Consider the following 25,678-nt stretch of genomic DNA (forward strand, 5'->3'; position numbering starts at 1 on the left):
ATTTAAAAAACTGGTGCTTTTTCTAGGATTGTTTACAACTGTGATCATATTGTTGGACATTTTGTGTTTTTCTCCTGAGGGCACTGTGATTCAGTGGTTGTGTTTGTGGAGTTGTGTTGGAAAATGAACCTGTTAAGTCTGTAAGTGGCTGCTTGTTTCTTACCACAAGAATAAAAGTAACTGAATAAAAAATAAATGAATTTAAAAAATCGAACAAATGTTGATCTTGTTTTCCGTGTTTACAATCAGTATTTTATACTGATAACAAATATAATGGAAAATAATGTTACAGAGCTTTTCATCACAATCAGATATTCCTGATCATTTTGTATTTTTTTTTCTATGTGTAGAAACTAAACAAAATCCCTGCAGATTTTTGCAGACAGAAGTACTCCCTGTTGTTGGGGTACCTTTTCCTACAAGTCTTTTTCCTTCCACTCAACTTTCTTTGGATATGCTTTGACTCCATCAAAGTCCTGAGTCATGGCGTATATCTTGTGTTTTGCTCATTGACTGCTGTAGAAAGGAACCTACAACTGCTAGGATACAAAAAAATGCAGAATATCTCCACTGGGATGTTTTGGATGTATAAACAATCCCTAATCTTTGTATTTTGCAGCCAAGCAACACTATTTTTCCTAAATATTAATTTTTATGCTGCATAAACTTTGATTTTAGAAAACGCATGTCTATGTAACTGGATTATAAGAATATATTAGCACTTCCATTGTATCTCTATTGGATTTTGCCAACAGTCCAGTTTCACTGGAAACTGCGACACCAATCTGCTCCTGCGCGGCGCATGCGCAGCGCCAGCAGCTTAGGTGGGAGCAGTCGGATAGCAACGGAAAGCCCAGCAACAGAAACAACGGCACGGCGGTGAAAGGGGACAGCGCTCACCTCAGTGAGTAATACCTGCTTATCTTAACTCAGAGTCCGAGCACTCTGAAGGCAAAAGCTGCGGGTTATTAATAACAAAAAAAAACCCAAAAGAAAAAAAGATTGGATTCCACAGATAAAACCCCGTCCCGTCCCGCAGGAGACAGGCATTCTTTCATTGGAGCGACGCGTGTGTGTATTATCGAAAAGGCCTCCAGAGGGGGGTGTGCTTTACATGGGGGAAAAGTCTCGTTTTCAGTCGCACCCCGGACGGACCAGCCGCTCACAGGCAGCGCCGTAATGAAATTAAACCGACCCGAATCATTTGAAACGGACTGCTAGCACTCTTTAGCTCAGTTAGCTTATTCGCCTCCGTTAACGGTGGAGTTAGCCGGGAGCTAGCTTGCCTGTCAGTGCATTTAACGGTTGTAACGTCATCCGTTAAAAAGAGTCCGACTGAGCCGCTAAACCGAGCCGGACCGGGTTCGGGGATCAGCCCGATTCCACCGCGCTTAACATGTGTAATAATATCACTTTTTACAACGTGAGAAAACCGATTTAAAAAGCTGCTAACAGCGACCGAAGCTCAACAATAGACACTTGTCATTGGATAATTGATATGAAATAGACATGAAAAGAAAAATAACAAACAGTATTTAAAGAGAGAAATAATTTATTGTGTTCGTAAAAATGAAGAAATTATTCGTAGAGAGGATAGAATTTAAGAAGAAATTGAATTAAATGTGTTAAATTGAGTTTATAAAGTATGTATTTCAACACTTTATGGAACAAAATATTAAAAATAACAATTTAAATATATAAAAAGATGAAGAGGAGTGTTTTAAAAAAACAGAAAATAGAAATAAGTCTTGTTATTTGAATAAAACCAAATTTATTGATGAGTTTCTTAGTTTTTATTTGATTGAAAGAAGAAATACAGTTCTGCTTTTATTGTTTTTTTCTTAAATGAAGAATGTGTAAAAATAAATATAGTATATACAAAAGGAAGGACTCAAAAATAAGTTTATTCTTCTGCCTTCCTCTTCAAACAAATAGTTACTTAAATACGCATCATGGTATTTGAATGTGTTTGAAATAGATTATTTAAATCTTTTCTTAGCCATATCTACTTTTATTAGGACTCACTAAGAATACTTTTTATTATGATTGCTTTGTATTCAAATTTTATTGTTGTTTACCAATAAATTGATTTTATTGATGTTTATAAACTCAGTTTCCTCTGGATTTAACTATTTTTAAGTGTTTTTTTTCCAAACTAATGACACATCAAAGTACAACAACAACTTCTTTGTGCCTTTGATTTTGAATTAGATTAATAAACCAGTTTTCTGACTATTCACTGTTAAATTAATCTTAGTCTGTATTGAGGAGGATTATTTTGGGATGTTCTTTTTTATTGTTATTACATTTCTTTCCAGGATTTAGTCATTTATTTTATGTTTGCATTCTACTAATACATAAATAAGCAGTTTTTAGCATTTTAAAATAAGCATTTGTAACAAAAGGGAATTATTATAGACTTTTATGTGTGACTGTGCAAATGTTTTGAGCCACTGCTTATTTCTTTACGGTTTAGCTATAGTTTTATTAACCTAATTTTTCATTGGATTATAGTTTTATTCAGTCTGAATCAGTATTGTAGTTTTGGATGTTTTCTGCTCAGTATTTGTTTTTTTCTTTTTCCTTCCAAGTTTTCCTGGACATTTAGTTGGTTTTTTGTGTTTTCATGCTAATAACTGATCAAAACTATTTGAGTTTTGAAACATTTCTGTGTTTTAAACTCTATAAAGTACAACAAGAAGATTATAGGCTGCTAAGAACCAGGCTTTAAAATAATCAATCAAAATGATAATTGATTACACTCTAAACTTTTAATAAAGTATTTTAATGTTTTGGACTTGCTTTTTTCACCTGTTGCTTCTGATCGTATTATTGTTGTCTAAACATGTTAACAGATTCATTTAAAACAATGATTATGTAGAAGAAAAGTAAAACTCTAATCCAGAATCTGTCAGATTAATTGATTTTGAACCTAAAAGTTAAAATTATCTCATTGTATTCAGTTTTTGTTAGTTTAATGTATTTTTTTAACTAAATAAACGGTAAGAAATTTTCCTCTTGGCGAAGTGGCGGAGCGTCTAACCTGGTTGTTTGAAAGTTGTCGGCTGTGTTGACAAAACACGGTTTCCTTCCTTGAATTCGGAAGTTTCCTTTTTATGCCTGAGTGACTGAAAGGTCAGAGGTCAGTTGATATTCTTCTAAAAATGATCAGCGACCCCTGATCATTTTTACCAATTAACATGAATTGAAGTTAACTGCAGGATTTTATAATTGGATTAAGTTGGACTATAGTTTTCAGTTTGTTAAATTAATTTCTCATTGAGAACGATAACGTCCGAATTGCCTGGTTTGTTTAGGATTTTGAATTTCTGAATAAATTTAATCATTGTTGGTTTGTTTAGCAGATAAAATGACAAACTTTTCTACTGTTCTTTTCAGTAAACATATTTTTAAAGTTGGGATCTTTGTGGTTATGATAAAACCCATATAATTACATCTGGATCATTTACAGATTATGTGGCAAACCCTAATCAGATCATTCACAAATATGATTAACAAAGTCATATTTTTCTTATTACAAAGACTTCTACCAATAAAGGATGATTTAATAAAGTTTATATAAATATACAGATCTAACAAAACAAAAGAGCAACCTGGGTTTCCAACTCATTTGTATTTAATTTCCTTCATTTTATTAAAAGAATTGTGCATTAGTTACATTTCCAAACCTCGAAATAAGCAGCTCGTATTGTCAAAACTCAGATTTTTGTAAATAATGAAGCATTTAAAGTAGTTATTTTTAAACAGAGACGTTTGTATGGTCTCTGCTGATGATAAATTAAAAATAAATACTTTGATGTTTCTGAATGCCTTTTATATGACCTGAATGCTATTTTAGTTACAATGAGATTTATTTATTTATATTAACAAGACGTTCACCAGTTCTCCTGTTCAAAGACAACTTCTGACTGGTTTCTGTTGTTTATAAATGCTACTGTCAAACTGGTCAGATTGGCAGCGGCGGCCATATTGATATCATTAACTTGACACCGCCACCTGTGAAGTGATTGTTCAGCCCAGCTTCCTGTGTGCTGCTGGTGTTGGACTGGCCCAAAGAAAATGCTCTGGTTTTGTTGGACCAGAGCATTTCTCTGCTGCTGCTGCTGGGGACGCCAAGCAAAGCGCGTTAAATACTGGGCTAAAGGGATTAACGCAGGCTCAGATTAGAGCAAACCAGTTTATCTGCAACAAGCTGCAGGTTCTGAGCAGGAAGTGGTCAGACCTGCTGGTTTCACTGCAAAACTAAATCTTCCTTTTATAGGTCAAATGTTTTAGTACACTTGAAATAAGACAAAAGTAAATTTTCAACAAGATATAGGATCTTGTTTTAAATAAATAATTTCTTAATATTGCTGAAAAAGGACTGGTTTCACTGGCAGATTATCTAATGTATGATATGTTATTAGTGGCACAATCTGCTGATGTTTTTCATCAATAATAACAAATTGTTTATTTAAAACTACCTTCTATATGTTACTGAAAAATTACCTGTAAGTTAATTTTGTCTCAATTGTACTAAAATATTTTCACTATACAAAATACTTGGTAAGATTTTGTGTTTTATAAATTTATTTCTGCATGACTTTGTCTGTTTATGTAAATTAGGTTTTGTGTTTGAAGGGGTAATTTTATGTTTAAATTTTTCTCGAAGTATTTCAGACGGTTTAGTGTTGATAGGGCGATCTGTTACCTTTTTAAGTCTTATTTTTAAAAAGCAATTAAATAGCCAATTTTACAAATTTGATGAATATTTACTATGTTTGCTAATAGGATTTATGAAAACATATTTGAAAACATATAATAATGGGTTAGATTTCTACTACGGTCATTTATTTGCAAATGATTTGACAAATCCTTATTAGATGCACATAAAAATGTTTTAATATAATTACAAAACTTTTTTTTTAAATTACAATAACTGCAATACATCTGTACCACCACTTGGTGGCAGTGCTGTATCAAACAGTCATAAAGCAACACAATGAGCGCTCTTCTTCACCCAGGCGATTAAAAACAAGTTTTACCTTCTGTGATTAATTACATTAATCGTACTAAACATGATTTATTTTTGGTTTTGTCTTCAGATCTTTTCTCTTAGGTGGTCAAACTCCGACTTGTTGTCAATCATTAAACACCGACTTAAGCTAAGGACAGGTGAGCTTCTCTAAGAAACAGCCTTTCTTGTCGTTTTGCACTAATTCTTTAGTTGCTGCATGTGTTGTTAATCAGGAGGATGGCGGTGAATGTCTACTCCACTTCCATGACTGCGGACAACCTGAGCCGCCATGACATGCTGGCCTGGGTCAACGACTCCCTGCAGCTCACCTACACAAAGATCGAGCAGCTCTGTTCAGGTTAGCAGCCGCGTTTCAAAAGCACCAGTCAGACCAAACAGATTTTATTCCATTAACGCCTCCTCCTCTTCCTGCTGCTGCAGGCGCTGCTTACTGCCAGTTCATGGACATGCTGTTTCCGGGGTGCATATTATTGAAAAAGGTCAAGTTCAACGCCAAGCTGGAGCACGAGTACATTCACAACTTTAAGGTTTTACAGGCTGCGTTCAAGAGGATGAATGTGGACAAGGTCAGAAATGGTTTATTTGTTTGTTTTTTAGAATTTTGACTTTTTTTGCCTTAGAATTAAGATTTGCTTTTATGCAATTCAGATTTTTTTTGTCTGTCAAGTCCTTAAAATTCTGGGTGATTTTTCTCCAAATTCTGACTGTAATGTTCTGAGATTAAAACCCAGGTATTTCTTTTCCAGTGCTGCTAATCTTCCTCTGCTCTCATGCTGCGGTTCTCAGATCATTCCCGTGGAGAGGCTGGTGAAGGGAAAGTTTCAGGACAACTTTGAGTTCCTCCAGTGGTTCAAGAGGTTTTTCGACGCCAACTACGACGGTAAAGAGTACGACCCGCTACTGATGAGGCAGGGCCAGGACGGAACGCCGCCGCCACCGAACCCAGGTACAGATGACACCACTGTGTGAGTGTGTGTGTGTGTGTCTGTGTAGCTGGTTCAGAGCTTCATTTAATAAATCATCACCTCACTGCATCCCCTCTGTAACCAGGGGAACCCATCCATCCCAAACCTAAGCGACGCCCTCACTCAGGTAATAGCATCAGCTCGGCGTTTGGGTTGTTGATCCGGTGGTTCTGGTTTGCTGTGATCAGCCTTGGTGTGTTTTTGTTGTGCCGTCATATTGCCACATTAGTTGGAATATAAACACAAGCTTTGGTTTAAAGGTCTATATAAGCTCAGAGTGTGTAAATAAGCCAGAAAACATAAACATTTTTTATTTAAGATAAAAATGAAGGGCCATTTTTAGCTTCAACTGGTTTAAATTCTGCAAAAGAAATCTCCTATCAAACAGCTTCTGTTATCAAATTATTGATCAGTGAACCCAAAACTAATCAACAGATCAGCCCGAAGCAGAAAGAGACAAACTTTTCACACGTCGATGTTGAAAGAAGCAGCATTCGGCTTCTACGCTCCACAGATGTGGAGCAAACGTCCAGAAAACTGTAAAACAGCCGAAACACTGTTCCTTTAAATCCAGACTAAAACACACCTGTTCAGAGTTGCTTTTGAAATTTCATAAATGAAACATTAATAAACATTTTGATGCCACTTGACAAAATGTGATGCTTCAGTTGTTGACTCTGTTTTTTATGACGTAAATCACTTTGAACTACCTTGTTGCTGAAATGTGCTGACAACATAAATGTGATTGATTGATTGATTGATTGATTGTTTGATTGGAAAGTATTCGTTTTGCTGCAGATGATCAACCGTTCACAAAAGTAATGTTACGTTATTTAGGCAATAAATGGTCCTTTTTTATTTAAAAAAAAGATTTGAATAAGTTGTTTATTTGAACTCTGAATGTTTTTCTAATATTGTACAAAAAGAAATATGCAGAATGTGTCTTTTAAATCATGTTAACCTATTAATTGTCAGAATAATCGTTAGCAAATTTAAAACTAAAATAATTGTTAGCTGCAACTGGAAAGAAAGTTTACGTTTTACTATGGAGGGATCCTGGGATGTTCAAAAACAGCTTTTATTGGCCTCATTTAATTAATCCGATTAGGAAAACTGAGGGCAGTTTCTATTTCTTTGAAGTGTTCTGGTTTGCCTTAAGTTTTATCTTCAAAGTGAAGTTAATCAAAATGTCAGAGTGAAGCTTTTCTGTTCGTTTACCAAACATCAAAAGCAGCAAAAGTAAGGAAAATATGGAGCGTAAAAACATTTACCCAACCTGCTCCAGAACTATAAAGACTTATGTTTCTGTGCCTCAGGCCCCATGAGGACGTCTCCCACAGCGCCGAAGACCGTCCCCGTCCCCCAGAGACAGATCAACCCACCAGCAGCCCGCAGAAACAACCCAGTGACCCGCAACGGTGGAGACGCAGAACTTGTAGAGCTAAACCAGCAGGTACCGCGGTTCTGTCCGCTCCAAACACCTGCATGAGGAGTCTCAGGCAGCTGCCCAGTATGTTGAACTGGTTGAGTGTCCCAGTTTGTGTTTTTTGGTGTCTGGTTGCAGATAATGGACATGAAGCTGACCATCGACGGGCTGGAGAAGGAGAGAGACTTCTACTTCGGCAAACTGAGAGACATTGAGCTCATCTGTCAGGAAAACGAAAACGACAACAACCCGGTTCTCGGCAAAATCATCGACATACTGTACGCTACAGAGGTAAAGGAAGTGCGGCACAGTCAGACACCGACACGTTTACAGAGAAAACACCGAGACAAACACAAAGAAGAAAACACATCCAGAGAGTTTCATCTGAAATAAAAGTATTTTACAACGCTGTAACATTCACCAAACACACACCTGCAGATTTTATTTAGTTTCACATTGACAGTTTGGGAAACAGTTTCTTTTGCCTGATTTGGTTTAATTGCAATGATATTATTTAGAAAAATTATTTTCAATTTGGTCTTTAAAATACCAAAAGTTTCATTTTATTTTGATAAGTCTAATGATGTAGTTTTAAAATATTAAATGATTACCATAATGGTTTACTCAGCACTTGGGTAAACTTTTCAGCAAATACTTTTTTAATCTTATAAGTAATAGTTACTTTGCCAGGTTACCATTTGAAATACTCCAAGAACAAAGATTGGAAACAGAAAATTATCCCTTTAAATACAAAACCTGATTTTCATAAACAGACAAAGTAATGCAGAAATACATTTATATAACACAGCACTGCAAAAACTAAATCTTACCAAGTATTTTGGATTTTTTTTAGTGCAAATGTCTTGAAATGATAGAACATTAACTGAAAAGTACCTTTTCAGGAGCTTGTTTTAAATAATTCCTTAATATTGATGAAAATATTGGCAAATTATTTCATTTATAACATGGAAAAATGTCATAAGTTAAATAATCTGCTACTTTTTTCCATCAATGTTAAGGAATTGTTTAGGTAAAACACTTTGTATGTTTTTTTGTCTTATTTCAAGCGTACTGATATTTGCACTAGAAACTAGACAAAAATAATTAATTGGGTTTTGTGTCTTCAGTGTGCAGCAGAAAACAGATGCAGCTTTTTCTGAGACAATTGTACTTTATGGGCAAATTTGTGTCAACTCTCGTGACTCCAGTGAACCAACGTTAAAGAAAACGTTTATGGAAACATTGAGTGGCATCCGAGCAACACGGACACAGAAACTGACTCAAACTGTCTCCACAGGAAGGATTCGCGCCTCCAGAAGACGAAGAAATCGATGAAGGACGAGATCAGCAGGAGTTCTGAAATCTTCCTCTTTTTTCCGCCTCCATCTGTCACCTGTCATACTTTAATCAGACCATCAAGTCTTTTTTTGCCTGGTTTTATCCCCATAAGTTCATTGTTAAACTCTCTGACTTCCTCCATCTCATTCACGGCTTCACATGTCCATGACGACTTTGTTGGACCGGATAGCTTCCCCCAGACTTTGACTTGCAAAGGACGCTCACCCAGATGGGTCTGGACCGGCTCGGCTCGGCTGACTAACTCTAACCTGCTTCCAGAGGACAGACGCCCGGCGCGGTGAGTCACGTTCAGAGTCACAACGGGATTTTAAAGCCGGCCGCGGTTTCCAGGAGTCAAGCCGCTTCCTTTGCACGGCACCAAGAGTTTACACACGAAATGAAACACTACCAAGTTTTACAAGCAATGTGATTGTTTCTTTTCGAGCTGAGATTATAGAAATAAGGCCTGCAAAATGGAAATATTTTGATTACATGATGACAAGTGAACGATTAGACATATCAGACTCTGAACAGCACACATGTACATGCTTCAAGCGACTCATCGCCCTGAGGGAAAACATCGGGTTCATCATGAAACGGCTCTGACGGCTCGTTAGGTGACCACCGCATGGTGTATTTATGTTTCTATTTATTTATCTTTGTTAATCTGCTCTGTACAGTTTTTGAAAAAAACAGACAGTGGTTTGGATTTGGGGAGATCGAAGGTCTTGCACTAAATGTAGCGAAACAAGCCGAGCGAAATGATCCAAAATGCCAACATGCAGTGACTGGCTGCTGCCAGGAAGTCACAGGAAGATGCAATTTTATATTTTGTAGATTTGTTCTAAAGAAGTATGTTTTTTCTTTTCTTTTTTTATTTGCATTGAATTCCTCAGTGGCCAAGTCAAAGGTGTCTTTTTATTTATCAAACAAATATCAGGCTATAAAATCTATGAATGAACAAACACTGCAGACCAACACTACTAAATACTAATGTTTGACTGTGTTTATTTAGTTAAACATGTTAGCTGCTACCATTGTTCCTCTGTTGCCGCATTTGAGTTTTCACATTTTGCAAAGCGTCAAAACGCCAACATGGCTGCCGAGGACAGCAGAGGTTTGGTTTGTTGTGATTGATAGCCAGGCTGAGCAGCCGGAGAGCAGAGCTTCTCACCACGGCTGGGTGACCAACTTGCATCATTTGGATTTACTGCTGGAATGAAATAAAGCTCTGAGGTTTCAAGAAAATGAAAACTGTTTGCTGCTTCGTTTGTTGATCAGATTATCTGATAAATGATGTCAGATTTTTTACTGTATAGCTTAAAAACACTAATATTCCTATTGTCAGGTTGCGAAAAACTTGATTCTGTTTGGTTTTAAGGTTTTTGAACTGAGGATGATATTTATTGTTTTGCAAATTTAATAAGATTGGGAATGGTGCGATAAATAGTAACATGTAATGGCTGATAATTATTGGAACAATACAGTTGTGACACTGAGCTTCTGATTTTTAACCAGAACTCAGGCCTTCAACCGTCAGAACAGGGATGTCCAAAATGTGGCTCAAGGGCCATTTGCAGGCCTCTGGATGATTTTGTTTGGCCCCTTGGTTCACAATGCAAGAATGTAGTGAATTCACAATTAATTCAATATTTTTACAAATAAAATTTTCTTATTTGTATTTATTTAGCTACAAGGCTAAATAAATACAAGGCTTTTTTTTTGTTGTTGTTAAACATGTTTCTGCTTTTATATATTACACTTTATACTGCTTAGCCTTTGTTGGGAAACGTAACAAAAAAGGCTAAACTACAATAATATTGGAGTTTCTTATTGGATAATAAACTCCAATGAAGTTTTTTTAAAATAACACAGCAACACAATGCATTTACAGATTCTTTTTGGGAAAAATTGTACTACTTTGTTTTATTAAAACATTGTTCATTTGGTATATTATCGAAGCGGTAAAAAGATTTGAAATGTGAAAAATTAAAAAATGTTCTACACTGAAACAGGACACTTTAAAAACAAAATGTCAAATCACAATTTAATTTTGAAGTGACTTTTAACTGCTTTGTGGCAAGCCTTTTTAGCATTTAACCAACAACCCCATCAATCTGTAATACCTCGTTTAGAAAGCAATGTCCTTACCAGTGAAAATTTTAATAAAATATATCGACAAGGGTATTATTGCTAGCAGAAATTTGAGTTTTTGTATATTCATCGTTACAATTATATAAGTCAGATGTTTGGAGCGCTTCGCTAGTCTGGCTATTAAATGTTAACATGACTTGCCATAGAAGTTCCTAGCGTGGTCTGAAATGAAAGCTAACGGTTTAAAACGCAATGCCTGCTGACGTCAGGTCGTCGACGAGACGTGGCAAAGCCGTTGATCAGAGCTGACGGAGTGAACCTTCATCGTAGTCACACGTTAGCAGCAGGAAGAGAGAAATTAAAGTCACGGTGCCTCACGAACTACGAGCTGACCCATCTGGACTGGAAACATGGCCTCTAACAACGGCTCAGTCGGGAAGTGGGAGGTAGTGAAGAAAGGGAGAAAAAGTAACCCGGGAGGAGGGAAGTCGAATGGCGGAAACGGGGGAAGGAAAGCCCTCGGGGAGTCGAACCAACCGTCCAGACGTAAGTGAACAAGGCCTGGCCTTGCTAGCTAGCTCCTGTTCCTATTGGATTTTCATTTCACTAATGAACATTATGCAAAGGGCTGCTGTGTCCATAGCTGTGTGTGTTTTATTTAAAATAAAAATGTCCACAATGTCAACTGACAGAGCTGCTGAGTGTCTCACAGCTGTCAACTGATTTGGCAAGCTAACTGTAAGTGCTAGCTTTCATCCAGTGTTTCTGCATTATTTAATATTATTTCGGTAATGTTTCCCCTTCAAATTGACAAACTATAACACAAATCTACAGACGCATAAATTAAAAACGAGCCACTGACTGGTTTCTCGGTCTTGAGTTTTCCTGTAAGAAGCTAATGAGCTAGCGTTAGCATTTAGCAGCTTCCTAGCAGCTCAGGAGACCTCCTGAGCTGCACAGAAAACACAGAAAAGCTTTAATTTTTCTGTGTTTTAAACTCCGAAGTGATTTGTTATATTTAATATAGCAACTAAATATTGAATAGACTGTTTGTATTTCCAGGCAACTGTTTCAGCTATCCTGAAACAATTATCCTGATAAGTAACACTTTAAGGACACTTAAGGTTTAAGTGTCCTTAAACTTTAACTGTTTAAGGACACTAAAACATTTAAAAGTTTAAGTGTTCTTAAACTTTAACTCTCCTTAAAGTTTAAGGACAGTTTGACTTTATTTTAAACTGTCATTAAGGACAGTAAATCCTCATTTCCTGTAGATTTTTTTTTTTATTAAAATAGACCAAAAAAATACATTAAAGCAACAAGGCAATTTTACAAACATAAATCAGAGGCGTAAACACGTCCTTGTTTTTGTTCCTCATTTGGGAGCAATGTCAATGCAACACTGAATACAGAGTTTAAATACATAGCATCCCTTGCAAATATGATATGTCATAAATCGTTGATAAAAAGATTATTTGCCCTGTAGGATGTATTCAAAGTGATAGAGAATAAATACATTAATCATAACCTTTGTTATCATCTAGGACTAGTTATGTATTATTGATATTGTGCAGCTGTAATAATAAGCCTGTATTTCAAAGTAAAAATGGAAACTCCCTTGGTCACTTCTTGCTTTATTTTATTGTTTTTACCCGAAATCTGGATCCTCCTGTCATCTCACCGCATGTTTATTAGCTGAACATCTTTTTGCATTATTTATAAGTCACAAAATACACATTTTGATTATTTATCTTGTACATCCTCAACTTTTAGAAAGCAGAATAAGTGGCTGTAACATAATGTGGATGTCCCATCTGAGGTTTCCAGAGTTTGAAAAGCATTTAGCTGGATTACTGGTTGGGCTGAGAGCGCCAAGTTGCCACATCAGCAAAACAACACAGCTGACAGTAAATGTTCCTGAATCCATGGTTTATTAAATGAGTTTCATAAACTTTGGAAATGATTACTTTGAGCATTCAGACTTATTGATTCTGGATATTTTTGAGAAGGTATTGATCTAATTTAATAGTAAAAAGCAGCGAGCAGATGCTCTCTGTATCTAACAATATGAGTAATAAGATCTTGACCTTGTGATCCGTTTATGCTCCACTTTTGTCCCTGAGTCATCCTGTCCAAAGTCTGTTTGTTCAGTAAACAACATCAGCAGAGAGGCTCTGTTAACGTTTTGCTTTAAAGGCACTTTTTGTCTTTATGTTTACATTTTTCTTGACAAGTAATTAATCTTAAATTAACACCAAACAGCATCCTATTATCACTGTATCCAGTAAGATAATTATTTGCTAAATCTGTTTGCATGTTTACACAGAATTCCACTACAAATAATTCTATACTGTGCATCTAATAAATCATTCTGCTTAATAAAAATGTTCTCTAGTTTATTTGCAATCTGCCTTTATTGAAGAGTAATCGGAATCTAAAACCAGCAGCATCTGATCTTTGTGGAGAAGTTGATATTCTTCCTTCAGTAAATGTGTTACGAAGCCATTTTGTGTTAAATAATAGACTCGCATACCACAGATTTCACCCACATTTCCTACTAGATATGCAGCCTGTAAGCTGTCAGGACTCAATTAAACTGATCTACAATTTTCTTTCAAGAGCTATAATATAAATAACCAATACATTTAATTCACATGGATGTAACAGAGCAGCTACTCATTTTTTAAAACAAAAATTTTATTGAATTTGACATTTTAAATTGTATCTTTTTATATACATTTAGGACTTTACATTTGCTATCTGATTTTCAAAAGGCTGCCATTATTTGCATTTCCCAAAACTTTCAGGTTTGATTTCTGTATGAAGTCCTTGAATGTTACTGATATTCAAACTGCACAGTTGGTAGTAAAGTGGAATCTAACATTTGACTAAAAGTCAAATTAATCAAATCTTAATTTATCTTCAAACCAGATATTTGTAGATAATTTAAAGACATAGACACATTTCTTTTCTTGCTGTCTGAAGTTAAATCTGACCAAATTTCTCTTATTTTCAGTTAGTTAAAATCAGCAAAAATATTTTTATATGCAAAGTCCCAGAAGACTTGGTAATGACAAGCTTTTAGATTTTTTTTGTTTGTTTTTGTAACTTTCTTGAACTGGTCAGATGTGTCTGAGAGGAACACTTCAAAACATTCCCAAGAAAATTTCTAAAAATAAATTTTTTCCTAGCGATTCTTCAAATTCAGAAATTTTGGGGTTTTTTGTAGAAAATGTTTGAGATTAATCTCAAATTTTTTGTTTTTTGCACAAATTTTTGAATTTACCAACTCAAAAATATTCTTGTTTTTTTTTTTAGATTAATATAAATGTTTTTGATGAAATTTTGCCCTTTTTTTCCCTCCAATTATGCGTTTTCATACACGCCTATAAATGCATGTAAATTTTGATTCTGCTGGTGGAACAGTGTTTCTATGACGCAAGTGAATCTGAGTAGGTCAGACAACTTATTTTGCTTTTGGAAATTCAGTTGTGAAAGTTTGATAAAATTTCTTCTGGATGCCGACAGCCTGTTGCGTAAACCGTGACGGGAGGCGGAGGGGAGGAAAAACCAGAATCAGTGACTTGACTTTCCTGAAAACAGAAAGAGAGAGAGACATTTGCTCTGCCGTTATCTGCAGTCGTCTTACCTCTGCCGGTTTGTTTCCCCTCAGCACCGGTGAAAATGTCGGAGACGCTGTTCGAGGCTTTTGAGAAGATTGGAAAGAAGCAGAACAAGGAGCAGGTTCCACCGCCAGCTGAGCCTCAGAGCAAGAAGCCCTCATCCAGTAAACCATCCAAGAAATCCCAACCCAGCAGCGCAAACACGCCGACAACTCACAAAACGCTGGAGCAAGCCTTCAAAGCTGTAAGTAAACACATTTTATCATTCGATTTAAGAGCTTAAGAGAAATCAGATCCAGATTTCAAACTTGATTTACTGGATTTAAAAAGATTTGAACAAAGCTGCATTGAGATGTTTTTACCGCAGAGCGTCACTTGATGAGCTGCTTTTTCAAAGGCGGCCTTGTTTGGTGTTTAATTTCAGCTGGATATCGGGGATCTGAAGCAGCAGCTGGCTCGCAGTCAGGCGCTGTTCCCAGACAACCCGTCCGTCTGGGTCAAAGACCTGGCAGGATACCTCAACCTGAAGCTCACTGCGCCGGACAACGAGCCCACACTCTGCAGCTACGCTCACGGTCAGCGACACGCTGGCTGCACGCTCATAATGACAGCTAACGCTTTACAGCAGGGTTTCTCAAGCTTTATCAGGCTGATGCATAACTTAACCCACTGACAAACAAACACAGACCAGCTAACCTCAAAATGGCCTTCAATCACTCAACATCTTATTATATACAACCTGAACGTGTTTTTATTTTGACAGCATTTTCAATTGACATAACAATAAAAGCATAATAATTCAAGAACACATTTAGCACTGGAACTGGAAGACATTTTAAATATCCCAAATAAATAAAACAAAAACAAGAAATGAAATTAATTATAAAGTCTTTGTAAACAAAGTTGTCCTTCAGAAAAAGGGTCTAGTTGACATTAAAAAAACAAAATTAATACTTTTATCATCCAGTTTTAGTAGAAAGAGAGAGAAGAGAATAACGATAAACCTGTTAATTTTGATTTATTGATTTATTGCGACAGGCCTAATAAGGTGTGTGACACACATTTCAAAACATAAAATTTAGCTGTATTGTAGTTTATCCCAGTTGTAGAATATGGAATATTATTCCATTGATTTTTATTGTTTTTATCTCCAAAGTAGTGCTGGAAAGTTTTTAAAACTTTCCTTGAAAATGCTTGAATCGTGCTGCTGGAAACCCTGTTCATTTATATTCTTCTTCTCTCCTTTTTGCCCCAGACTATCCATACTGCCTGACAGGAAAAGAGCTGAAGGGCGTAATCAAAGGCCTCATCGGACGCTGCAGCGACGTCCTGCCTGATTTCTTCGACTACTGCGTCTCTACGATGCTCAGGGAGCTGGACAAACAGACTGGTAAACAGTTTTCTGATGGTTTTCAGACGTGTGAGGAGAAACTTTCAGGGCAGCGGATATTTAAAGTGAGTTCTTCTGGTTTTCAGGGGAACCTCTTCATGGATACAGGCTTTGCATTCAGGCGGTTTTGCAGGACAAACCCAAAATCGCCACGCAGAAATTATCAGAGGTGAGTGCTGCGTTCAGTTGGGACGGCTTTAAAATAAAATGCACAAGGTTTTTCATACGATTTTCAATTTTCTTTTCTAAAAAAAAATTACAATTGACAGACAGTATTTTCAAAAATATTATTTTCCTTCCTCCGAGTTGGACGATGGAAAATTAGACACAGAATTAAACCATTTGTCTTCAATTACAAGAATCCAGTCATAATACAAGCAGAACGAAAACACAATTTTACCAGAATTATGTCTTAGAATTATGAGAAAAAGGTTTTTGTAAGGAGAAAAAAGTTTGTATAACGTTTTATTTTCTTTGTGTTGGATTTTTTATATAATTACTGCTTCATTCTTCCATTATTACACATTCATTCTGATATTATAACTGGATTCTTGCACCATTACCACTTAATTTTTGTTAAAAGAAATTGTAGCTACAATATTAATTGTCATATTTTGTCTTAGAGTTGATCTGAATTCAAAGTCCAAATAAACAGAAGCTGAAAAAAAAATGTTTGTCAAACAAAATGGCCGCCCCAGACGTGCCGACATCATTCTGAACTACGATGAAAACAGTTCATCTTTATCAAATCAATAACATCGATTTTTTGCCCAGCAACACTTTCAGTGCATACGTTGCTCGACTTACTGCTTCTGATTTCTGTTTATGTGATATTTTGGAGGTTTGTGTTTTGTGACGCGTTATTTTCCCCCCAGTATCTGGAGTTGTTGCGATCAGTCCAGAATCGTGCGGTGAAATGTTTGACCATCATGTGGGCTTTGGGTCAAGCTGGTTTCTATGACCTCAGCCAGGGCTTAAGAGGTACAAATCTAACTTTCAAAAATATTCACACTCTTCTCTCACATTTTTTAATGTACAAACAAAAATGTCAGTGTTTGTTCCTCAGTGATGGAACAACATAAAGTGGAGCATGATTCTTATCTATGTATGTTGTGATGTTTCTGTCAAATGAAATCCAAATAATTTAAAGTTGTAACAAGACAAAAAGTGTAAAAGTTTCTGTGCCCAGCTTGTGGAGATATTGAGAAATAAATGAGGAATTAGCTGCGTTGCTTTTTCTCTCACTTTCACAAGATGCGATTGCAAATATTTTGGGCTGGAGTTCACTGGACTAACAGTGACTTTAGCAGCAACACATTACGAAAGAGGAGTAAAATCATCAAAAATTATTACGTATAGCTTTGAATTTCAACTCAGAATTCAGATTTATTTTCCTCATAATTTTGACTTTTCTTTCCCAGAATTCAAATTAATTCTGTGTCACAATCCAAATAAATGTCCAAACATTTGATTTATTTTTAAATTTTACACCAGTGATGCACCAGCTGTTCTGAAACAGTTAACTTCCTTTATGACAGTCGAGTATTTGTGGTTGTTGATTTAATAAAGAACAAAAAGGCTGATGCATCTCTGTCAGAAAGCTCCCATGAAGTGAGTCGTGTTTCTGTGTTTTGCGCTGCAGTGTGGCTCGGCATCATGCTTCCTGTGCTGGGGACGAAGTCCCTGTCTGCGTATGCCATCGCCTATCTAGAAAGACTTCTCCTGTAAGTTTGCCAGCTCAAAATCATTTAGTAAAACCAAAAAACTGACTATTTATTCACGGATTTTCACATCTTTTGCTTAAGTGAATGTAAACTGTTAGGAATTATGGGCTACCTACTTTGAATTGGTGATCTTCACATTTCTTTTGTTTGTTTTATATTTTTTTTCCCAGACTTCATACAAACCTGACAAAAGGATTTGGCATCATGGGACCGAAAGAGTTTTTTCCTCTGCTTGATTTTGCCTTCATGCCCAAAAACGCCCTGTCATCCAGGTAAATACAAGCTAAAAAAACAAAGCTAGTCTTTGAAAGCTTCTTTCATTTCCCTATGCAAACTTTCTGACCTGCAACGTGATTACAGTTCAGGGTATTAATAGATGTGTTCCAACAAGGCTTTTTGTCCTAAAAGTACTTTAACTAACAGCGTTTAAGAGCATATCATCATTTGGGTTTAAACGATTAATCGTGATTAATTGACTTTTGAAATAATCAACAAATTCAGTACCAATTAATGAAACAAAATAATTAGAGCCGTTATTAAGCCAAAAATGTATATATATTTTATATTTAAGAAAAAAAACACCTTTTGTCTGTAGTTATGTTTTAGCCGAAACTCCTCAAGTGGCCAAGTTTTAGATTTAGGTTTAATTTGACTAAATGAATGATATATTATGGCATTTTAATGTTTTTCCCATCTAAAAATGAATTGAATTATTTGTTTGCATCTTTTAATGTATTTCTACTACAGCATCATAGAAAAGGTTTAATGAAAATTAACCTTTTAAATATTATTCCGATTAATCGGTTACTAAAATAATCGTTAGTTGCAGCCCTGTCTTTTGATGTAATATTCTAATCTTTATTGTTGTTTGCATTTGCTGTAAGCAGAAAATCATCATAATGAGCAGAAATAAAGGCTTGAAAACATCAAAATGCATGTAATTAATCTGAATTCAGTAAAATAACTTCTTACGTAACACAGTAAATGTTTTATTTTCTGTGAAAATAAAGGCAGCGGTAACTGATTCCTCCAACAGCTTGCAGGAGCAGCTGAGGCGTTTGTATCCTCGACTGAAAGTCCTGGCGTTTGGAGCCAAACCGGAGAGCACGTTGCACACCTACCTGCCATCCTTCCTGTCCAGAGCCACGCCGCACTGTCCAGACGACATGAAGAGGGAGGTGAGGCTGCTGAAAGGAGAGGCAAATAACTAACGTTGATATTAAGAAATAAGTCGAGGGGAAAGTCCTCACAGGGTTTGTAGCAGAATAACCTTTAGAAATGTTTGGAGCTGCTTGTTAAAAGCCTAATAATGTGTCAGACTTTTAGATTTCAATATGGGGACACAATATTTTTTATTCTATTATAACTGATTAATTTTCGAGTTATCTATTAATCTATTTTTGATAATTAATTGCCATGTTGTGCAGATTTTTTAGTGAGTGCTTTTGATACAGTTTAGAAATACATTGAAAAATAAATCAGGACTTGATATCTTCAATAGAGTGTAGGGCTGATTATTTTTTGATTAACTGATTAATAATTGGACAGAAAAAGTTGATAGACTTTTTCCCAGAATTTGAATCTAAACGATGCGACCCGAGTTTTGGGTAAAACATATTTACAAAGTTTAGTTGTTTTATTACAAAATGTACATATTTTACAGTTTGTGTTATTCTTTCAGCAAATGGCCTTTTCTTTTAGTTTCTGTGCTCCAGTCAACGACTAATCGATTAATCACGATTAATCGTTTCAGCCAAAAGGAAAATATTTTTTCTATGTATTTATTTCTCCATTCTTTTATCAATTAGCTGTTAATAATATTAAAAAATAAGTGGGAAAAATATTACATTTTGACATGAAATGTGCTTCTAATGACCAGTTTTGCTGCTCTCAGTTTTACGCTGACTAAGACGTTTTTTTGTTTGTTCTGCTTCATGTTGTCTCCTCCAGCTGCTCAGCAGTATGACTGAGTGCTTGTGTGTGGATGTTCAGAGCCTTGGAGTGTGGAGGCAGCTCTACACGAAGCATTTACCCCAATCCAGGTGAAAATAACTTCAAGTTGAACTCAAACCGCATGCGTCTGGATTCACATTTAAATTTGCCCTTCTTTCCGTCTCCAGTTTGCTGCTGAACCACTTACTGAAGTCGTGGAACACGCTGCCGCCAAAGGTGAGACTTTCTGATTGATATCATGGTGGCACATAAACCAAGTGGACCTTTCTGACAAATATTAATCAGATCAATAAAACATTTACTTTCTTATACGCTAATAAATATTCTTGGCTTTACTTTTAATTTGTAGTTGCGGAAGAGCCTTGAAGAAACAATCCAGTCCTTCAGAGTGACCAACGATGAAATGAGAGACATGAATGAGTCTCAAGACCTTCAGGAGTGCAATAGTTTGTGCCAGGTGAGATGAAAATATGAGCTTATTAAATCATTTGAATTCTGTCACATTTATACAAAAATATAAGGCAAACGTGTATAACACAAACTAAATTTATATACACAGAAAAGTAGCAATTATTCCTACCTCAAAATAATATCAGACATTCATTACGTTTCCATCCGTTTGTAATAGAAACTTTAAAAAGAAATAATTGTTTATTTTATTGATTAATCTATGAATTGCACCTTTTTATTTAACTACTTTGGCCTTTTCATACAAAATTAGAAATGCATTAAAAGATGCAAATAAGCAAGTTATATTAGTGCTGAAACAATTGATTGTGATTAATTGATGAGGTAATTAGCAACTAATTTAGTAATCAATTATTGGGAGTATACAGATATTTACTTAAATGTATATAATCTATATTTTTAATGGTTTGGCTTAATTACTCCTATGTTGTTTTTCCAAAAAATGACCTTTTCTGATTCGACATGCTGCGTAACAATTGATGGATTATTAAAATGTGACAATTATTTGAGTAATCGATTAATCATGATTAATCGTGATTAATCTGATTAATCGTTTTATTTTTGGGGTTATTTTGAGCGGGCCACCTTTGTTTTGAAACTCTATTTTTTAAAACAATATTCCCTTGAACCCAGTCCTGTAAAAAGCTGTTTTGTTTTCAGAACCTCCAGGTGAAGATGCGTGGCCGCGGGTTCCCCTGGTCCAAACTGCTCATGGTTCTGCTTGTGTTCGCTGCCGGCTTCGTCGTCCATGACGTCCGGTCTCACGGCTCCGTCGCAGGTCTGAATGAGCGCAGAGTTTTGGTTTTCATCTGAAGCTCCACAGTTTGCATGAGGCCCGTTGCTGTAGCTGTGGTTCTGTTTCAGATTCCACCACGGCCATGTATCTGCGCCGCTCTGGAGTCGCAGCCGTTTCCCAGCAGGCATGGAGCAAAATAACCGTCTACACAAAGCAGGGCTTCAGGTCGGACCTCCCGCTCATCATGTGCTGAAACCTTTTTCTGAAATTCCCATGAATCCCCTCTGACCCAGAGGCGGTTAGCAATGATGCGCTATATTTAAACAGTGTTGTGCGAAAACACAATGTGTTGCTTTCTTTGCAGCTGGCTGGAGAAAAACACTCCTCACTACTACTCTGAGTGTGTGCGTGTGTTGGGGCCCGTCATGGAGCAAGGCGTAGAGAAAACGAAAGCAGCAGCCGTCGTCGTCTCTGAAAACGCCTCCCAGTTCATCCTGTGGGTCAGAGAGACAACGCCGCTGGTTATAGACTGGGTAAGCTGGTACAGAAGAGGATTAGAGACTTTGGGGGGAAAACAAAAAATGTGACTTTGATCTCAAAAATCTGGCTTTTTTTCTCACAATTTTTACTTTTCCTCTCGCAATTTATTTTCTTAGAAATCTGACTTCAGACTCAGATTTCTGGCTATGATATCGCCAATAAAAGCTGATGTGGTTTCAGCTGTAACTTTAAGGCGAAGTTAATGCTGCAGATTGAAGTGAGCCAATTCTGATTTTTTTTTTTATCTGATTTGACTGATTTTTGTCAAATCAGATTTTTTTGGTGTGAACATTCACACTTCCAGATATGTGACCTGTATGTGTTCTCCATTGTGAACGACAATCAATCTGAAAGTATTCCACATGCACAGTAGAGGGCACAATAACATCTTGTTTTTTATTGGAGCACTGTTGCCTTTTGACCTTAGCACTGTTGCCTTTGATTTTAGCACTGTTGCCTTTTGACCTTAGCACTGTTGCCTTTGATCTTAGCACTGTTGCCTTTGATCTTAGCACTGTTGCCTTTGATCTTAGCACTGTTGCCTTTTGACCTTAGCACTTTTGCCTTTGATTTTAGCACTGTTGCCTTTGATCTTAGCACTGTTGCCTTTGATTTTAGCACTGTTGCCTTTGATCCTAGCACTGTTGCCTTTGATCCTAGCACTGTTGCCTTTGATCCTAGCACTGTTGCCTTTGATCCTAGCACTTTTGCCTTTGATCCTAGCACTGTTGCCTTTGATCTTAGCACTGTTGCCTTTGATCCTAGCACTGTTGCCTTTGATCTTATAATTATTTAAATTGGTTATTTACCATGGGGTAAAACTCCAATCTACCATGTAACTTTGGCTTTTGGATCAAGTGCAGGATTACAAATCCTTTCACAGACACAGTTATGATTATTGTTTCTTATTTGGCAGAAACCTAATAATTTGTTTGGATTTTCACAGAATCAGAATTCTGAAGTCATGATTTTGAGATCCAGTCATATTTCTGATCCTCTCCCTTAACATGCCGATTTACTTGATGTTGGTTCAGCAGCTGACAGTCTCTGTTTCCCAGGTGAGCACCAACACTCCCGACAGCGTGTTCCAGGTGTTGGCCTACCTCAGAGAGCTTCTCCTCTTCATCCACCACAGCTACGTCGTCCCAGCGCTGACTTACATCTCCGAGGTTTTACAGCAAGCGTGGACCAACCTGCAGGATTCCTGCAAGTCAGTATCCAGAGCTGCAGATTTTATTTCCACTACAGGATTCTGAGTGCAGATATTAATAACTTCAAATAAAGATATTTGGTGAAGACTGACATTGTGAAAATGTGCTTTAGTTTAAAACACGTTGGAAAATAGGAGACAAACACAGATGATCATAAAATATGTCTTGTTAGTGATGCAAATACTCTCTGAAAACTATTTAGCAATAAATAAATTAGAATAAATGCCCTTCATTGTTCAGGTGTAACAGCAGAAAGACAAAAGTATTAAAATATATATATTTTTAAGTTTAAATAATTAACCATTTTGAGTATAAATTCAGAATTTTATGACTTCTCATGATTTATTTTATTCTCGTAATGGTTATATTTATTTTTTAGAATAAATCTGACTTCATTCTTAGAATAGTTTGACTTTATTCTTGCAATCTTTTGTCTCTTCCTTCTAGTACCATATTTTCTGCACTATGCCAATTAATGGTCGATTTTTATCTATTTTCATATATAAAGTGAGATGCATTAAGCAGTCAGTCAAAGCAGAGAACGTAATACTCCATGATACCAGCAATTAAAACCAGAATTAATCCTAATTAAGGGTGCCGTTTTACTCATTTTTTGGTCAAATTAAAAGCTTTTAAATTCTCCTGATAGTCTGGAAAATACGGTAATTTTATATATGTGAGATGTTAGCGTGTTTCTTATACTCCGCCATAAATATTAATTGAAATACGATTTTTTTTAAATGTACCAGATGTGCATAAACATTTGTGTATTTAAACATTTACAGTTTATAGAAATAAAACAGCTGCAAAGACAAATATGTATTTAATTGGCTGACATATTGGTGTTGATTTGAGCGCTGGTTTTGTCCTTGCAGTGGCGAAGTGTCGGTGTCTTGCCTCCAGAGTCACGCGCTGCACTTCACAAACTCAACATGGCAGCTGCTCCAACACACGACGTCGGCCATCAAAAGCTGGGCGCAGGAGCTGCTGACGCGAGCCGGATAACGCGACGCAATCGGACTGATTTTAAAAATGCAATATAAACACACTGTGTGTGTATATATATAGATGCTGTACACACACACACACACACACTCTTTGGGGCTCCTCTTAAGCCATGATCGTCGCTGTCGGACAGAAACCAACTTTCTGAAAGACTTTTCTTGTTTTGATTTCTGGCTACGTTTTATAAATCGATTTGCTGTTGTATTGATGTTTCTACCAATCTTTTTGTCACTGCTGGATGTGGAGCTCGTAGTTTTTCTGTCCTTTTTCTACTGCAAGTTTCAGCTAATTTTTACCCTCAATATCACATTTAATTTATACAAAAATAGAAAAATGCAGGTTTGTAGATTTATACACCCTTTGTTATTTAAAGATGGAATAAAGCATGCTATAATGAAATGAGAATAAATGAATAATTCTGTTAAATTCCTGAGGACCACTTCATCTCTTGTCAGCTTTCGTCAATGGAAATGTGAAATGTTTTTACAGTTGCAGATTTATTTATTCCTCCAATAAAGTTGACTAACAAGCGGAAACAGCCACATCTGCCGAAAATATATTTACTTTTTCTTTGTTTTAATTCAGTTTTTAGGCTAAGAGAAGTCCTGTGTAAACATTCTTAATTTGTGTCTGTGGCTCACTGTCTTACTATTTGTGTACCAACATCCCTGTTTTATATGAAACATGGCAACATTTCAGCCCGGTTCATTCACTGACGGTTGCTGTACAGCAGATTAGATGAATACAGAAGCAACCAGTGTCTTAATTTGTGATGGAAATCCTTTGTAATAAAGACTTAAAACTGAATGTGTCACATGGATCCAATGTCTCAGAATAATTACAGCTATTATCGTCCCAGGGAGACAGTCACACTTCATTGATATCAGTGGTGTGCTGTGAAAGTTGGTGCCTTCATATTGTCCCCTTCGATAGCTCAGTTGGTAGAGCGGAGGACTGTAGGAAGAGATTGTGGGAATCCTTAGGTCGCTGGTTCGAATCCGGCTCGAAGGACGGGTTTTATTTTGCAATGTTAACCATAAAATCGAATCGCTATTTGCGCAGATGTGAACGCACCCTGGCGTCCAGCTTTGTTGTGGGTCTGTTACGGTGGTCAGGCGTTTTCAACGGGGGATTAGCTCAGATGGTAGAGCGCTCGCTTAGCATGCGAGAGGTAGCGGGATCGATGCCCGCATCCTCCAAACTTTTCATCTTGTGAAAAGTGGTCAGCAAGGTAGTGGATGTAAACGACCCTTTATTTGCCGTGACGTGAGCCCACCATAGCGAAGTGCAACACTGCGGTGGGCTTAGCAGGAGATTGTGCTAAAAAAAAAGAACAATGAATAAATTGCTTAAAATCGGGTTTCTTCAAAGAAAAACTGAAGATACAGATGAAACGAAAACAACGCCGGGAATGCTTCTATAATCGGAGGAAGACAAGTCATACCTGCTGAGAGCATTGTGTGTCGTTCATGAACGACTCGATTCTTTTCAGCGATTCTGTGCCGTGAACGGTAAAGTCCCAGAGAACTGTTCTTTGTTGTGTACAATTTTGCCTGCTTATAATGCTCTGCTCGCACTTACTTCAATAGCTATTGTTATTATAAAACTGATTGTACACTATTTTGTTTTGATAACCAAAACGGGTAATTGAAGTATTTATTGAACACAACCATCACAACCTCCGCAACCCCTACCCCATAGGTGGATGTTCATTCTGTAAAAATATATCTAAAAATAAATAAATAAATAAATAAAAATAAATCTTTTGTACTTTTTATTTATACTTGTGTATTTTTTATTGTGATTTTTTTCCTCCAATTTATAGTACAAGATACTATTCATTATAAGTGGAAGTGTGTTCTTCTCTGAATAAAACCTGTTCACAGAATCACTTTGTTGTGCTGCTTTTAGTTGTTTTGATCTGGAGTATGCAACGTTTACTGAACAGCAGGGGCTCAGGTAAGGTGCTGCTCATCACTTGAACTTTGACTCCTGTGGGATTTCAGGCTAGTCTTTGAAAGGTCAAAGAGCAGCCTAACAGTGCAGTTACACTGAGGTGTCAGAAAGCTTAAGTTCTCATAAGATCATATTACGATGTAGGTACATATTGTGACTGATTTTACTTAAATATGTATTTTACACTCTGAACTTAATTCAACCTGATACA

General features: G+C 36.5%; 2 protein-coding genes and 2 non-coding genes across 5 annotated transcripts; all 4 read left to right on the plus strand.

Annotated features, from left to right (window-relative positions):
• The first annotated feature begins 791 nt into the window (after window positions 1–791).
• LOC129375421 (microtubule-associated protein RP/EB family member 3-like) lies at window positions 792–10,021 on the plus strand. 2 transcript variants are annotated; one of them, XM_055054487.1, is made up of 9 exons: window positions 792–904; window positions 5,106–5,175; window positions 5,251–5,375; window positions 5,459–5,604; window positions 5,825–5,984; window positions 6,089–6,130; window positions 7,320–7,456; window positions 7,568–7,720; window positions 8,727–10,021. In XM_055054487.1, the coding sequence occupies exons 3-9, from the start codon at window positions 5,255–5,257 to the stop codon at window positions 8,787–8,789; spliced, it is 822 nt and encodes a 273-aa protein (XP_054910462.1). In that variant the 5' UTR covers window positions 792–904; window positions 5,106–5,175; window positions 5,251–5,254; the 3' UTR covers window positions 8,790–10,021. The 2 variants fall into 2 exon arrangements, with proteins under 2 accessions (XP_054910462.1, XP_054910463.1); XM_055054488.1 differs by lacking the exon at window positions 6,089–6,130.
• A 1,108-nt stretch (window positions 10,022–11,129) lies between these two features.
• tmem214 (transmembrane protein 214) lies at window positions 11,130–24,318 on the plus strand. The gene is made up of 17 exons (XM_055054480.1): window positions 11,130–11,407; window positions 14,535–14,728; window positions 14,909–15,059; window positions 15,740–15,874; window positions 15,961–16,043; window positions 16,750–16,855; window positions 17,517–17,598; window positions 17,769–17,870; window positions 18,635–18,776; window positions 19,549–19,640; window positions 19,719–19,767; window positions 19,901–20,008; window positions 20,680–20,797; window positions 20,884–20,980; window positions 21,120–21,288; window positions 22,354–22,505; window positions 23,382–24,318. Exons 1-17 carry the CDS (start codon window positions 11,272–11,274, stop codon window positions 23,509–23,511), a joined length of 2,046 nt encoding a protein of 681 aa, XP_054910455.1. The 5' UTR covers window positions 11,130–11,271; the 3' UTR covers window positions 23,512–24,318.
• A 116-nt stretch (window positions 24,319–24,434) lies between these two features.
• trnay-gua (transfer RNA tyrosine (anticodon GUA)) lies at window positions 24,435–24,522 on the plus strand. The gene is given in 2 exon segments: window positions 24,435–24,471; window positions 24,487–24,522. It is a non-coding gene; the product is annotated as a tRNA-Tyr (tRNA).
• A 115-nt stretch (window positions 24,523–24,637) lies between these two features.
• Window positions 24,638–24,710, plus strand: trnaa-agc (transfer RNA alanine (anticodon AGC)). The gene has a single exon. It is a non-coding gene; the product is annotated as a tRNA-Ala (tRNA).
• The last annotated feature ends 968 nt before the right edge of the window (window positions 24,711–25,678 follow it).

Source organism: Poeciliopsis prolifica, unplaced genomic scaffold (assembly GCF_027474105.1).
Source record: "Poeciliopsis prolifica strain line A6 unplaced genomic scaffold, Auburn_PproV2 SCAFFOLD039, whole genome shotgun sequence".
In the NCBI taxonomy this organism is placed as follows: domain Eukaryota; kingdom Metazoa; phylum Chordata; class Actinopteri; order Cyprinodontiformes; family Poeciliidae; genus Poeciliopsis; species Poeciliopsis prolifica.

Bases quoted from the DNA above. Each gene is read 5' to 3' on its own strand.
- LOC129375421 (XM_055054487.1), top strand. From the start codon at position 5,255: ATGGCGGTGAATGTCTACTCCACTTCCATGACTGCGGACAACCTGAGC. The intron at 5,376-5,458 runs GTTAGCAGCCGC...CTGCTGCTGCAG, and splicing joins GATCGAGCAGCTCTGTTCAG to GCGCTGCTTACTGCCAGTTC. The intron at 5,985-6,088 runs GTACAGATGACA...CTCTGTAACCAG, and splicing joins GCCGCCGCCACCGAACCCAG to GGGAACCCATCCATCCCAAA.
- tmem214 (XM_055054480.1), top strand. From the start codon at position 11,272: ATGGCCTCTAACAACGGCTCAGTCGGGAAGTGGGAGGTAGTGAAGAAA. The intron at 15,060-15,739 runs GTCAGCGACACG...TTTTTGCCCCAG, and splicing joins ACTCTGCAGCTACGCTCACG to ACTATCCATACTGCCTGACA. The intron at 19,768-19,900 runs GTGAGACTTTCT...TTTAATTTGTAG, and splicing joins GGAACACGCTGCCGCCAAAG to TTGCGGAAGAGCCTTGAAGA.